At 40.0% G+C, this 17022-nt stretch overlaps 1 protein-coding gene across 1 annotated transcript; it reads left to right on the forward strand.

Moving 5' to 3' along the window:
• Positions 1–1929: 1929 nt before the first annotated feature.
• znf143b (zinc finger protein 143b) lies at positions 1930–15886 on the forward strand. The gene is made up of 15 exons (XM_083917110.1): positions 1930–1968; positions 3886–3998; positions 4159–4347; positions 4456–4533; positions 5621–5817; positions 6391–6459; positions 6554–6670; positions 6853–6928; positions 8392–8517; positions 9631–9810; positions 9984–10211; positions 10500–10654; positions 12466–12618; positions 12876–13004; positions 15566–15886. Exons 2-15 carry the CDS (start codon positions 3893–3895, stop codon positions 15647–15649), a joined length of 1887 nt encoding a protein of 628 aa, XP_083773236.1. The 5' UTR covers positions 1930–1968; positions 3886–3892; the 3' UTR covers positions 15650–15886.
• Positions 15887–17022: the final 1136 nt, after the last annotated feature.

Raw genomic sequence — 17022 nt, forward strand, 5'->3', positions numbered from 1 at the left:
TTGAACCCACGGTCTCGACCGACTGCTGCTTATGTCGACTCTTAAATATGTATTTTCTACGACAACGCCGCCGCGCATTTTCAGAGAAAAGACAGAGACAATACGAAAACTGATGCGGAATGGCGTCTGCCAGGGGCCCGGGAAGCTGAATAACCACGGCTGAGGGAAGGAGGCTGGGACACCAAAAAAAAGACATGTGTTCGCTTTGGGGTGTGACGCATGCGTAATGGAGCTGGAGCTGCGCTGTTGGAGGGTATGGAGCACTAAACATGACTAAAGCTCAATAAATAAATAAATAAATGCTGAAATAAATACAAGAATAAATAAATCAACGCAGGATTAAATAAATAAATGCTAAAACAAATACATAAATGAGTAAATACATGCAGAAATAAATACAGGAATTAAGAATTAAATTGGATTGAATTTGGGGCGGCAGTAGCTCAGCCCATAGGTGACTGGGCTGGGAACCGGAGGGTTGCTGGTTCGAGTCCCTGTGTGGACCATGAATGGAGTGTGGACTGGTGGCTGGAGAGGTGCCAGTGCATCTCCTGGGCACTGCCATGTTGCTGTTGAGCAAGGCAGCGAACCCCCAACTGCTCAGGGCGCCGGACACTGGCAGCCCCCTCGCTCTGACATGTCTCCATTAGCTGCATGTATATAGGTCCTGTGTGTGTGTGTGTGTGTGTGTGTGTCTAACCTGAATAATAATAATAGAGTGAAAATTGAATTTCCCCATTCGTGGGACTAATAAAGGAATTCTTCTTCTTTAGACTTTCTTAATTGATTCCTTTGGGGTGAATCCAGCAAGGGAATTGAATTTCCAGCAACTTACAAAACACACCTAAATACAGTATGAGATAAACATTAAACTCCTAACTAAAAAAATACAATAAGTAAAACAATAAACTCTTAGTTAAACACACATAAATATGGTAGATTTAAGAATACAAGTAAAATAACATTTGTGGAACATTAAATTAGATAAGTTAAGTGTAGAGAAATGTATAGAGAATAAATATAGATAAAAAAAGATAAAATATATATGACTGTATATGACTGTATGACTGTAAGTGTTTTGTACAGTGGATAAATTACATTAATGCATAATACATACACGCTGAAATAAACGTATAAATAAATACAATTAGATAATAAACAAATGTATGAATAAAGAATTCATTACTTCACATTTAATTCTATATTTTTGTTCATTTATTTCATTTTTTTATATATATATTTACTTTTGCATTTAATTATGTATTTATTTATCCATGTATTTCAGAATTTATTTATTTCTCTATTCATTTATTTAGGGAGCTACATATTCATTCATTTCTACATTTAATTATTTATTTGAATGTCCATTTATTTCAGAATTTATTTATTTTTTTATTCATTCATTTATTTAAGGAGCTATATATTTATTTATTTATACATTTAATTATTTACTTATTTATCCATTTATTTCAGAATCTCTTTCTCAATTTTTTTTATGGATCTACATATTTATTAATTCCTACATTTAATTATTCATTTATTTATTCATTTATTTATTCATTTATTTCAGAAAATTTATTTCTGCATTATTTTTATTAATTTATATCTATATGTATTTATTTATTCATTCTCTTATTCATGTTTATTTATGTATTTATTTATGTATTTTCTGTATTTTCTGCATATCCTAACTGTGTTATGAGGTCATACCCCTTGTGTGTGTCTCATCCTCCTTCCATTTGCCTTGTGAATAACAGCGTCACAGCTTCGAATAGAACGCGGCCGACCAATCAGAGCGTGAGCTGTGATCTCCTCAACCAATCACCGCGCCTGAACGCCCCGAGTGGGCGGGCCTTCGCGTCACGTTGCGGAGGATGCTTCAACCATTCATATTCCCGGTGCGAGAGCGTCGTTTCCTGCACTGGTGCATGGTGGTCGAACAGGAGGAATTGTTGGAAATTTTCTGAGGTTAGTATATAAATTGGTTTTTTACCCAGTATGCATTATTCCCACAGCCATGTCGGAGGGAGAGAGAGGCAGCGGCGGGGCTGCGGCTGGGAGTTAAAAACAAGGATGGGAAACGGGTTTTTTAAGATGAAACCGACACCAGCGGCGCAGTCAAAACGCTTATGTTATCGTTAATTAGCTCCGTGTTGTTTCCTAACTGCGACGGGAGTTACCGGAGCTTCACGGGAGACAGCTAGCTAGCTCCCGCAGCTGTCACAGTCAGCTAAGACGTCATGTGTTACCTTTATAACATCCGTGTTATTATTATTAGTCACAATCTACGACCAACGGTTTTCCGTTACACCGCAAAAAAACAGAAAACAGTCGTGACAAGCAGCCGTTGGCGTAGTTAGCTTTGACGTTAGCATCGATGCTAACCACCTTTACTCGTGACGTGATGCTTGTGGTGTGTGTTCAAACGTGTTGTCAGTGTGAAAACAGCTCTTTTTTTATTATAAAGACAGAGTTTTTAAGTTAAAGTGACAAATGTGGCGAGTCATAGTCGTGCTAACGTCGCAGCCACTTAGCCCCCAAATGCTATTATTCAAAATAACAAGCGCCAAAAATACAGCAACACGAAATAAGGAGGAAAGAGCTCATTAATCTTTAATTTAAGGCTTTTTTTAACATTCAGTACAATCATTTTAGCAAAATATGTCTTTACCTGATATGGAAACAAAACAATACAGTGGATAAATGTCAATTTACTAGTTCTACAAGATTAATTTCATATACATAAACTCAATTATCCACATTTTAATCCTTTAAAAGTTGGATTTAGAAATTATGCAAACATATTAATAACTAATATTGTCCTTTTCTTTGTCAAATGTTAAAAAATAACAGCATTCATTAGCTTAAACAGTTAAATATAGGATTCAACCACTAAGTTTCAGTGGGAATATATATTTTTACAAATGTTATTATTATTAAAACAAAACTTTTTTAAACATTCAGTGCAATCATGTCATTAAATTTAAAACAAAATATTTCTTTACGTGATATGGAAACAAAACAACACAGTGGATAAATGTCAATTTACTTATTCTACAAGACAAAAATCATCCATAAAACTAAATTATCCACATATTAATCTCTTCAAAATTGGTTTTAGAAGTTATGCAAAATATTAATGATAAGAAATCAGGAAATGTAATAATATAGCCCAGCTTTTAATTAGATTACATTCATCTGCATGTATCTACTTTTGCTTTATATATTGTTCTTCTTATTTTAGTGTGCATTAAAAATCCTCTCTTCCCAAGTTTAAATCATAATTTAAGATTGTAATGTTCATTAAAAGGTTAAATATATATATATATATATATATATACACACACACACACACACACACACACACATATATATAAAAAAAGCGTGTGGTCACACTTTGCCCTGAGCAAATGTCACTTTTATCATTTTCACTGCATCACTTTATTTGGTCGTACTGTAACTTAGTTCATTTATATCGCTAAGAAACGCTGCTACACTTTTAACACAGTTATCACTTATCGCTCCTTCTCACTTATTTAGTTTGTACTTATTTTATTTCAATCTGCTGCAAAACTGCACGCTGCGTATTGTTGTATATTGTATAAACCTGCGTTTAACCACAATGTCTGTTGCACTCTGTCACACTTAGTTATTGTTTGATTTATTTTACGTGAGCTTTAATTTGATTTATGTTTTTATGCTTATTGTTACTCTGATCCTTTCCCACCTTTGTATTGAAACTGTTGCACAATCATTTCCCTCAGGATCAATAAAGCTTCTTGAATCTTGAATCTCTGTGTTTACTGACCCGTGTGCGGACACCCGCGTGTGCGGACACCCGTGTACGTGTTTAAACGCATCTCCTGATTTCGCCCCCTCCAACAGCTCAATCATGCTCCTGGCCCAGATAAACCGGGACTCCCAGGGAATGGCGGAGTTTCACGACGCAGACGGGCAGCCGGTCACACTCTGTCTGACGGAGGCCGTGACCGTGGCAGGTGAGCCCCCGACCTTGAACTTGACATTGAATAATTCAATTTAGAGTCAACCTCAGACGAGAGCTTGAAGTCTACTATTTCGACATCAAAGCCTTCTTCTTGTCTCCTAGACTCCCAGGGACAAAGTTGAAGTACCGTCATTGTCAAATCTTTTCCCCAGATGGCGATCAGATGGAGAGCATGGACACGGTGAGCCTGCAGGCTGTCACTCTCGCAGACGGATCCACGGCGTACATTCAGCACGACTCCAAGTCTGCCTTTTCAGACGGTCAGATCATGGACGGCCAGGTGATCCAGCTGGAGGACGGCTCCGCTGCTTACGTTCAGCATGTGTCGATGCCTAAAGGAGGTAAAACGCAATCATTTATTCGTCTTTCATCTGGAGGACATGATGCCGTCTCTTACTGCTGTAGAAGTGGATGTCAGAGGTCACTGTTGTTGTGTTTTTCCGTTGTAGACACAAGTTTACAGCTAGAAGACGGACAAGCCGTGGAGCTCGAAGATGGAACAACAGCCTACATTCACACACCCAAAGGTAAGAAATCATTTGCACCTGAGAGCTGGATTCACTCAGAGAGTTTCAAGTTGCTTTCATCTGTTTTCTAGGTCTTTAAGGGCGCACTCACACTGTCCATCCGCACCGTGCCCCGTGCTTTAGGGTACTTGTCCCCCCCTCCAGGCCCGTTTGTACTCACACTACCTGGGCCTCCGCGAATGCATCTTGCTGCCTATACGTCATCACGCCGTAACACGTCAAACGCATTGATAAGGTCACCGCAATGTGTCGCTTTGTTTACAGATCTTTCCAAAGACCTCAGAGTTTTTGTGCGTCTTGTCGACTGTTTTTGAATCTTTTCATCGACCAAATCTGCAGTAAACACTCCACCTCCGCATCACACCAACGTGAACCTTTCACCCCCATTGTTTTAAATGTCCACGCATGGTCCCTCCTTCTCCTCCTAGGCATGGTACGGTTGCACTCACACTGGTCAAACGAACTAGACTTTAGCCGTGAAACGTCCTGGGGCACGGTGCGGTTCGAGTGTATCATTTCAGTACTTTATTAAAGTACGTGTCTGTAAAGGACTAAACACTAATAGCATTGGTTGTGGATGGATTCAGTTCGTTCTGCGAGTCGTTTGTGACGTCGTTTAAAACGTTTTTATTGTTATTTTTTAGTTTAACACAAAACACAACAACAAAGACGTCCTAAGCTTTAAACTAAAGGTGAATTACAGAAAATTAAAGACTAACAAAGGCATGTAATTGTAATTTAAAGTATTGGCTTGCCTTTTCTTTTTCCATAACCTTTAGAGAAGTACTGTTGAATCAAAAGGCGGCTTCTTTATATCACACGCTCTACTTTAAACTCAAAACACAGCGTCTCGTGGCTGCATCTCTGAGTGTAGAGTCTGACCCCAGAATCCACTGTTAAACCAAACCCACTGTTTTGAAATACGCTCCACGTTTGTCTGTGTATTCAAAGCAAATTTACCCCAGAATGGTGTAATGCATTAATAATTATAGCTCAACAGTAATGAAGGAAACGCTCCATCATCAGTTTTCATATGGGACCTGAGCCCAGTGTCTCTCTCACATCCTTTCTCCGTGTTTCCCTGCAGATGCATACGACCAAGGGGGCCTGCAGGAGGTGCAGCTGGAGGACGGCAGCACCGCCTACATCCAGCACACAGTGCACATGCCCCAGTCCAACACCATCCTGGCCATCCAGGCCGACGGCACCATCGCAGACCTGCAGGCTGAGGCCACGGCCATCGACCCTGAGACCATCAGCGTGCTGGAGCAGTACACCACCAAGGTACACTTCATCATGCAACCTTGTCTTTATGTTATTTCATTTCCTTTGTTTTGGAATAATCTATTGATGTTCTACTGCAATGCAAATAATGTATTTTAGTGTCTTTTCACACATTTCTGAGAGAAATCTCGAGAAATCAGTAACAACTTGAGCTTTTAGTTGAAATGAACACGAGTTAAATCAATGAAATGAATGATCAAAGGGAGAGTTTTCTTTATTGTCCCAGCACTGGCATTGTTACTATTTATATTATTGTTTTATTCCCCAAATGTCTTTTATCGAATATTTGCAGACAGGCAAAGAAAAGTTAATTTATTTTTAACTGATTTTATTTGCAGTCTGTGACATGTGCTAATTTAGACCTCGCTGTTGTTATGTATTTTATAGACTACAGTGTTAAGCGTTATTTTGTGTGTGTGAGTGTGTGTGTATCTGTGTCTGTGTGCGTGCGTGTGTGTGCGTGTGTGTGTGTGTGTCTGTGTGTGTGTGTGTACAGTTGTCTTGGTTGTCAATGTTCATAACTCCGACATCAAACACTATAAAAGGAAATGCCCTCTCTCTCCTTCCTGTCAGGTGGAGAACATCGAGAACCCTTTGGGGTCCTTCGGCAGAGTGGAAGCAGACAACGGCGTCCACATGCGGGTTGAGTTTCTTTTCTGGAACATTTCCCCAATTATTATTAATTTTAAACATTTACTCAGGTTTTACAGTAGAGTCCAATTTGTGTCTCTTTCAGATTGTGTTGCAGAACCAAGACAACCGGTCGGGAAGGGGCTCAAACGTAGGAGAGAAGTCTTTCCGCTGTGAATACGAGGGCTGTGGAAAACTCTACACCACTGCCCACCACCTCAAGGTAAGTGTGGTTGTTCTGTCGGTGTGTGTGTGTGGCCATGAAAAAACACAGTGTTGCTTGTGCCCACTCATGCGTGGGATTGCTTAAAGACAGTATTTCCATTACTGCATCCTCCCATGATGGTTGTTTGCTGTTTCAGCCTCAGCGCTTCACAGTTGTTTTTGTTTTTTTGTGTCCTGCAGGTACACGAGCGCTCCCACACTGGAGACAAACCGTACGTCTGCGACTATCCTGGCTGTGGGAAGAAGTTTGCAACAGGTAGCTGTGGAGACTTCATTACTTCTCACTGAGATGTCTTAAGACTTTTAAGTATATATTTAAAAGAATGTACTCATTGGAAACTGTCATGTGTATTTAATTGCATCGGGCTGCAGGAGCATGGACAATATTATATGATCGTGATTATTTTATGATGATGAACACGATCATTTTGATCAACATTGAGTTATTTATCATGATTATTCGTTGACTTTAGGGGCGAAATACGTTTTATTGCACTTGTAAAAAACAAAAAACGCTACAATTTGAAGCCCACTGAGACCTCTTCCTGCAGATCTTCCTCTCACCTCCCTGTCCTGAGCCAATGCAGCTGTTAAATCTGACGTAACACCCTTTCAAAATACAACTTCCGGGTCCGAACGCTCCGTTGGAACAAAACAGACAACAACAGCCGAACATGTGAACAATTACAATCACCTCTTTCTTCAGTTAGACACTTTTTCAATCAATGAGAAAGAGGTAAAATGACAATTACGTTGTTTTTTAAAAGCTCAGATCTGTTAAAACAACGGGGAACACAGGGTTTGGACCCAGAAACTATATTTTGAAAGGGCGTTACGTCACGACTTAACCTCCGGTCTTCTCTCTGAGAGGACCCGTGGTCTTTTCCAAAGCCCAAAGGACGCACAGAAGTCTAGTTTTCCCTCAGAACACTTTAATGACATGATGATGAAAGATTATTCTGGATTTTTTTTGCCCAACAACGGCGAAAATAAACTGCCTACCCCAGCTTTAAGTAAACAGAGCTACATTCCTGCTAATGAGCAAATGTTTGCATCAAAATAAAGTAAGGTACGTCTTCCCCTGAATTCGTTGCATATTCTAGAAGCAAACATGAATAAAAGGAGCTGACTCTTCACCTTCTGCTCCAGACATTTGATTATGGTTTCGCCCGTCTGCTCGCTGCTGTATCGCTCTTCTACTCTGGACTGCGGAGCAAAGGGAAGTTTTTCACCGGCACAGAAGTGAATCCAAAACACCTGGATCGCCCCCTGGCTGTTGGTTCAGCAAACGCTTGCTTTGATTTGCACGGAGTTTTCCATGAGCGTCGATACAACAGATAATCACTTCCATTTAATTGTGGGAAGCAAAAATCAGGACTGGGATTAATGTTCAATTTAGTGTGCTGCTCAATAATAAAGCTCAGATGCTCTTACTCTGCTACAAGAATTAATACAGAAATAAAGGTGTATCAAGCAGGACTAACTTGGGGAAGACCCAGGACCAGGTGGAGAGATTAGATCTCCACACTGGCCTGGGAACGCCTCGGGATCCCCCAGTTAGAGCTGGTTAATGTGGCCCGGGAAAGGGAAGTTTGGGGTCCCCTGCTAAAGCTGCTGCCCCCGCGACCCGACCCCGGATAAGAGGCTGAAGATGAGATGAGATGACGGCTTAACTTAATGTGAAAGACTCAATTTCTGATTCTGTGGTGATTTTTTTAGGGTATGGACTGAAGAGTCACTCACGCACGCACACGGGGGAGAAGCCGTATAGATGTCAAGAGCTTAACTGCTGCAAGTCCTTCAAAACGTCTGGAGACCTTCAGAAGCACACAAGAACTCACACAGGTACACAATAACATAATTTAGTTACTGCATATGCCTGACCGGTGTGTGTGAATGTCTTACATACGAGTCATCAGTTCGGGTTAATCTGCTGTTGGGAGCTGAAACGATAACAGCGACTCTGCCTCAAGGCTGTTTGTTTAGTACAGAAGTGACTGTTTGTGGCCGCAGTTGTGTTATTCTGATAACTGAATGTGTGAAGCTGAATTTTCCAACAAAGTGCCGGAGGAGTTTACAGGCACACGGGAATCATGAGAAGCATCGCCCCGAGGTGCTGCTGCTGTTTACGTTTGAATAACAGGATTTTTGCGGTTTCATTTCATTGGGATTGGGAGACACAGACACGTGTGGCTGCTGTTTTTTTTTTTTTTATGAACTCACATTCAAGTTCAAATGTATCAGTTTCTCTTTGTTAACACATGAAACTGCTCGCAGCATTATTATTAGAAACTATGTTTAAAGGAGCAGTGCTCGAAATACTGAAAAAAGCCGACTGGGATCTCTGCTCAGGACGACATAACTCCACTTTATCTTTATATAGCAAATATCTGTTTTCGGCTACATTATTGCTCTTTTGCCCTTTAATCAAACAGGAGACAGGAATGATGTCGGTACCGGCCGATGCGGGCTGCTGCATTTGCCAGTCCACATCGGTCGATTCCTACAACTATGATGTATAAAGTAATGATGGGTAACCTCTTAAACCTTGACCTGATGTTTGTCTGCAGGAGAGAAGCCTTTCAATGCCCTGTCGAAGGCTGCGGCAGGTCGTTTACCACGTCCAACATCCGCAAAGTTCACATTCTTAAACATTTGCCAATAGTTTTTTCATGACATTATTTACAGACGGGTGTTCACAGGCAGCTCCGTGTTGCTGAAGACGCCTGTTTTAAGTTCATTTAATGTTCCTTTTTTTAAAAAATTGAGACTTGTAACATTTGTTATCATCGTTGTGTAATTGTTATGATGTAAATTGAGGGAGCAAAAGTAGCATCGCCTCCAGAATATCGTCAGTCCACATCGGTCGATCCCTACAACAAACCCATACGAAACGTTTTTGAAAACTATGATGTATAAAGGAATGATCTTAAACCTTGACCTGATGTCTGTCTGCAGGAGAGAAGCCTTTCAAATGCCCTGTCGAAGGCTGCGGCAGGTCGTTTACCACGTCCAACATCCGAAAAGTTCACATCCGTACACACACCGGTGAGCGGCCGTACTACTGCTCTGAGCCCACCTGTGGGCGGTCGTTCGCCAGCGCCACCAACTATAAGAACCACATGAGGATACACACCGGTGAGTCCTTTTATCAGTGCAGGGAAGAAGAAAATATGGATTATACATTAAGATTTCAGCATTATTAAGTATTTTGCAAGTACCGTACGTTAGCATTACACTAAGGATTGAACATTTCACACGGTCTTATATTTAAAAATGATATTAAAACCTACTTTTTAACGTCACTGCAGGAGAGAAGCCTTATGTGTGCACAGTGCCTGGCTGTGAAAAGCGCTTCACAGAATACTCCAGCCTTTACAAACACCATGTGGTTCACACACCCTGCAAACCTTACAACTGCAACCACTGCGGGAAAACCTACAAGCAGATCTCAACGCTCGCCATGCACAAACGCACAGCGCACAACGACACGGAGCCCATCGAGGAGGAGCAGGAGGCCTACTTCGAACCCCCGACAGGTCGGTGGAAGTGTAATAATAATAAGAGGGACAAGTGCCCTAAAGCACGGGGCACGGGACGGACGGATAGTGTGAGTGCGCCCTAAGTTGCAGACCTAATTAATTAACTTCAAATGGGATACCACAAAGAAACACTAGGATATAAGTGTTGTTAAATTTCACTGGAACATAAGAAATATACAAAACTTACACAACAGCGTGATGCCAGCTTTTAAAAAAATGTTCATGAAATAAAAATATATAAAATATGAAATGACGTTAAATCTAAATCTTCCAACCTGATTTCAGACGCCATCGATGACCCTAATGTCAGCTACACGACGGCGGCGGTGATGGAGGCAGAGGACTCCGGCTCAGAGCAGGTTCCCGTGGAGAGCTCCGACATGATTGGTCAGCAGCAGCACGTTGCCTTGGTAACGCAGGAGGACGGTACACAGCAGCAGGTAAGGGAACGCAGTGACATCACAAATGATGAAAACACGAGACGGAAATAACGAGACGAGACGATAACATCGGTTATAAAAGTAAGAACCCAAGCAGACGTGAGATTACCTAAAAGGTAATTTCAAGAGCTGCTACTCTGTTTTAGTTCGGTGAACTAATAACAACACTAATAAACGTTAATTTATTTGTTTTATGGTTTTCTTAGTAAAGTGGTTAACGGAGTAAAAACCAAACAATGCCAAACACAAGAAATTAAACGTTTAAAGAGTTAAAAGCAGAAGGGAACATAAAATGATCAGTAAACATCATAATAATCTACATTTTTTTATGTGTAAACATCCTCTGAAAGCACTTTTAGAGGTTTCTTTGCTAAAATATTGTGATATTTGGTTTCAGATGAGCAGGCGCGGCTCGGCTGCGGAACATTTAATCCGTAATCTCGCCTGTTTTTTTTTCTGCACGTCGTTTGCACCAAAGAAAGTGAAATGTTTAATACCACAACATCATTAAAACAGCGCTTTCAAATGCAGAATATGTCACAAACAACTTGTACTGTTGAAAATAAGATGACACCTTTCAACCTTGCACAGGTTATTTATTATATTTTTATGGTGCAACAAAAAGCAGGTAAAGTTTACCGAGGAATTACACAGGACGTTGTGGCACATCAGTTATTTCCGAATGTTAGTTGTACTTGTTTTACAATGTGTATTTTGTTTGTTATTACCTTAATTTGTTTGCAAATAATTGTTGTTATGAGGTGTAAGAGCGCTGTCTCCCTCCTGTCCTGGTGTCTCTCGTACAAAGTGCCTTAAGAAATATTTATGTTTAACTGCCATGCGTTTCTGTTCCAAATTAAAAACCCTTTAATATTTCCGTGGACAGAATCTTTACCTTTTTGTATTAAAACAAATACAAATGACATTTATAATTAAATCCAATAAATTTATGAGCATCATCGTAGGCAGACTCTGTGTAGAACGGCATGCAGCGTGTGTGCACATTACACACACACACACACGTGCGAGCTGCAGCAGTTTCGGCGCGTTGGAGCAGTCACATGCTCACACGCGCCCCTCGTGTGTCCCGGGTGTTTCATCACAAACCCACTGGCCCTGCGCTCATGACCCTTCTGTTATTGCTCCATCACTGACCCGTGTTCTTCTTTTTCAAACTCTGGTTTCTTGCGCCTTTATTATGTGTTTCAAATATCTTTTATTGAAGCATAAGCTGCCAAAAAGTGACGCATTACATTCGCTTCTTCTTTCTTTTGCTTTTTTATAATCGAATTACCAACTGAATCCCCTCGCTGCACACGTAAAATACTGGTTTATACTATATTTATACTATGGAGTTTGCTTTTCTACCTATGCAGTAACCTAAATTGTATTAAACAGCATTGATCGAGCATGTTTGTGTATATAATGCAAGCTGTGTCCCCATGCATCTTGTTTGATGGCCTCTGTGGAAGGAGATAACAATTTCTGTAGTTTATCATGTATAAAAGTTATTATCTTTTTGTTTCTTGGGAGCGATTTTGAACAGAAATTTAGTTTGTTTGGTTCTGAAATGATAAAATTTGATAGATGCTGCTTGACATGTACTGCTGGTCACTTGTAGGTACATGAAAACAATCTATTATGTGTTTTTAAAGTTTGAAAAACAAAGGAATTAAGGCAGCACAGCTATGAAGCTAACGCTAAATGTCGAAACAAAGGACTGCGTCGTTCAGCGTTATATTTATATTTATTTAATATATTATTTAAGCGAATGAATGCTTTGACTGAAACTGAATTGTGTCTCACATCAGGTCAGTATCTCTGAAGCAGACCTACAGGCTATGGGCGGCACTATCACCATGGTAACCCAAGAAGGCACAACCATAACCATCCCGGCGCACGAACTGACAACGCAAGGTGCTCACTCGGTTACCATGGTAACAACAGACGGCTCAGACGAACAGGTAACTGACTCTTGAACAAAAATGTTGTTGGAATAAATCGGGTATGTTTTTCGATTATTCTCAGTAAAAAAACTTTTTTTTAACTTTTATTTTTCCAGATAAAACATTAAAAACAGTTTGTTATTTACTATATTGATTTGGTCAAGTACCCTAAAGCACGGGGCACGGTACGGAGGCACAGTGTGAGTGCGCCCTAATAGATTTGTGGCCCAGCACCGAAAGCAGTTGATTGATTTGTGCACAAATGTCTCCCTCAGGTGGCCATCATGACGCCCGACATGGCCGCATTCCAAACTGTGGAGGAGGCGGGCTACAGCCAAGAGCAGGATGACATTCATCCTGTCACGTTACTGGCCACCTCCAACGGCACTCACATCGCTGTGCAGGTTAGTGGACCCACACCGTAGGAGCGGATAGAGACTAGCGCCATGTTGCTTCAATGCAAAAGATGTGAAATGGATTATTTGGGAATGGAAGTTCACCATTAGAGGTCCATTTAAATTAAAATACGTCAGTGATAGATGGTTTTGATCCTGTAGAGAGATCTTTGTTTTTGCAATTCTGTCGTTGATGTGATACTGACAGGAGTTTTGGTCAGGAGGGCAGTTCAGGGCGGAGTCTACGGATCTAATCCAATACACTTTCTGTCAGATTCAATACACATCCCACAGCCTTTTTACAAGAGGCAGGGATAGTTCAAATGAGAGTCTTTCAACCAATCAGGCCAACAGTCCGGATGAATGTACTCCGTTTGTTTGTCCACAAGCGAAACCTCAACAAACTTTCACCAAAACCAGTCGGCGGTAAAGCAAATGCATCCTTTCTTTGGAGGAGTTTCTCCTGGTTTCTGCTCAGTTTTCAAAGTAAACTTGCCACGACAGCTGCGTCAGCGGGTAGCGGCTGCTGCGTTTCAGTGGCCGCCATGTTGAATGTAAGTTTTAAACTGCTTGCGACGCTTCACTGTCGTCATCGGGTTGAGAAAGGAGGGCGTGGTTACACTAACCCGACTCTCGCCAGATGAATTTGGTTCCTCCTCGCTTCCCTCGTCCATCTGGAGTCGCTCGACTGGGAAGTGATTAACAGAGGCCGGGCCTTTTTATCAAAAATCCTTGCGTATGATTGGATAAACCACTTGTCCGTCATCGTTATTGACGTGCTACTTCAGTGACGCTGATGAGTGACGTTCTCTGCTGTTCTTTTAAAGAAGAAATATTCTCTAGATTGGACGACACGGATGAAGTAGCAGCATCCATGTTGACGCGGTCACAGTCGTTTCTCTGCTACGTCACATCTATCAAACCGCGCCCGGCGCTCCTGCTTGGCCTGACCGTTTTTTGCGGACCCTGAAATCACTTTGCGATGGAGCGAATCCAGATGGTTGAGTGGAGCTAGGCGGGACGAGGGTCAGGTTAGGTTTTACCAAGTCTACCACACAACACTATCCAGCCACGTTCACGCACAGGACAGTAGAACAGTAGCACTGACAGGAGGGGTGTACTTGTTTGGGTGTTGGGTTTAAAATATCTTCACATGTAAGTAGTTTACCCCTCAAATAATCCCTGCCCACATCCCACCCTGTTGAGCTGTTTGCTTAAACGCTTTAACTTAACAAATCATTGGTAGGTGGGGTTCAGCTCAGGGGGGTGGAGGTGCGCTGTCGCCCTCCTGCTGCTGCATTCGATGAAGGATCAAACTAAAACCTAACAAACAAACACTGGATGAGTGAGTTTACATGTAATCCTAATGCATGATGAACGCCAGGTGTGCGTGTGTGTAAATAAATGTTTGTGTGTGTATAAATAAATGTTTGTGTGTGTGTTTGTATATATAAATGTTTGTGTGTGTGTGTGTTTATGTGTGTGTGTGTGTGTGTGTGTTTATATATATATATATATATATGTGTGTGTGTTTGTATATATATATGTGTGTGTGTGTTTGTATATATATGTGTGTGTGTTTGTATATATATGTGTGTGTGTGTTTGTATATATATGTGTGTGTGTGTTTGTATATATATGTGTGTGTGTGTTTGTATATATATGTGTGTGTGTGTTTGTATATATATGTGTGTGTGTGTGTTTATATATGTTTGTGTGTATATATAAATGTTTGTGTGTGTATAAATAAATGTTTGTGTGTGTGTGTTTATATATGTGTGTGTGTGTGAGTGTGTGAGTTTATATATATATATATATATATATGTGTGTGTGTGTGAAGGAATTCTAACAATAAACAATAGAAATAATTAATAAAAACAGAGTAAGTGGTGTGTAAACATGTGTGTTCTGGTGCAGTTTACTCTTTATGTAAAAATAGTACAAAATCAATCAGTTTTGATGGCAAAAAAATTAAGCTATTTGTAATTTTTCATGCAAAATGGCAGAAAATGCTGCTTTTCTCAGTTTTCCATCATATCAAATGAATCTCTTTGGGTGTTTGACTGACAAAACAAAACGTTTATAGACATCGCCTCGCTTTATATACATGTATGGACCTTTTTACTATTTTGTCTCATTTTCTTAGACCAAATGAATTAATCCACACTAAAGAAATCCTAAATTGCAGCTTTAATTTAGAGCCAGTGTTTTCCTTTGGTTGGAAAGGTGTTGCTCTTGTACCTATTCAAAGTGTTTTAACTGCTTATTCTACTATATAATTAAAATTTACGATCTCATCACTGCAGGTCTCATGACCAAACCTTTACTCATCCTGAACACTGTTTCCATTCACCCCCTTGTGTCCTTTCTGTCATGTTGATTACAAAACAAACACTCTTTCTCCAGCGTTTAGCATCATGTGACAGTCATACTCGCAATTCAGCAGCCTTTAAAGCACTTAGTCACAGTGAGGGGGACGCATTGTCTTTTAAACGGGGTTGTCAGTAAATCAGTCGTAGTGATCCGTAATCATTTATTTATTGTGCGCATTGTTTCCCTTCTCTCTGCAGCTCAGTGATCAGCCCTCACTGGAGGAAGCCATTAGAATAGCATCGAGAATACAACAAGGAGAGTCGCCGGGCCTGGACGATTGATGGACTCATTATGGACTATGATTTAGGATCAAAACCATCTCAATTGGACTGTATCAGCGAGAGAAATCACGAGTCTTCCTCCGTGTTTTTTTGGGGCTTTTTGCCGCAGAAGAACTTGTCTTTTATGTGTAAATATGATTTTGATAACTGGAGTTGTGCTACGCTATTTTGTCCCTCAACCAAATAAAGAAGAAAAGGAGGGGGGCAAAATGCTTCCTAATGTTTATGGTGCACAGTGCAGTGTACAGCTAATGCTATTTCTAATTAAAAAAAGGAAAAAGTGTGTGATCGGTTGACTCTCCTTGATTTTGAACGTACAAAACCAACATGCCTGCAGCACATACAGGAAAGAAATGAGAGGCATATGTTTCATTTACACAGTAATTAAGTTATTAAGAGTTACATGACAACACGTGTGAGATGAAAATATAGTATTAAGGTGTGCAGAACTGTAGTAGTAGTTTAAACAAAAGAGAAGTTTATGCACAATAGCAAACATCAACAAACACACTGAGGCCTGCAGAGTGGATGAGCATTTTGGAAAACCTTGGCACGACCTTAAAATATGTGTTTTCTGCTATTAATCTTATTTAAAACACCTGATAAGACACAATACACATGTCACCTATACTAGAGTTTGACAGATTTGACACAAAAATACATGATCTTATAAATTAAGATGCAATGTTATGAGGTTAAAGTAAAAAAAACTATGTAAAATGGCAAAATTAGCTGAATCTAAACCAGAAACCTTGCTTTCTAACACTTATTTACTCTTAAAAATGAATTTGCTGTGTTTTACTTCTAATTGAGTATTTATTTTATATGATGGTGTCTCTATTTTTACACAAGTAAAAGATCAGAATACATCATCAACCTGAAAATGATTTATATTGAGCTGAATGATGCCGTGTTTTTAAGGATAAAAGGTAGGAAAAGTGTGTTTTCATTCATATTTTAAGGTGGTGGTGGTGGAAGAAATACTCAATATTTTATTTAAAAAGTAGTAGTAGCAAAAGATTGAGCAGCGTTTTGTAATAAAACTAACAAGTAAAAGTCATACAGTCAAGATTTAAACAAAGTAAAGGCTATAAAAGTATTATTCTAAAAGTACTTGTTGGGGGGAATGGTCCCTTTCAAATAGTTATATATATATATATATATATGTATATGTGTTTGTGTGTGTGTGTGTGTGTGTGTGTGTCATATTCCTATTAAAATACTATTACTAATGGAGATGGAGCACATATTATACAGTATATACTGATAGTATGATCTATAGCGCTGGATTATGCCGTGTTTTTAAGGAGCAAAGGTAAGAAAAGTGTGTTTTCATTCATATTTTAAGGTGTTGGTGGAAGAAATACTCAATA

Source organism: Echiichthys vipera (genome assembly GCF_963691815.1).
Source record: "Echiichthys vipera genome assembly, chromosome: 7".
Lineage (NCBI taxonomy): Eukaryota > Metazoa > Chordata > Actinopteri > Perciformes > Trachinidae > Echiichthys > Echiichthys vipera.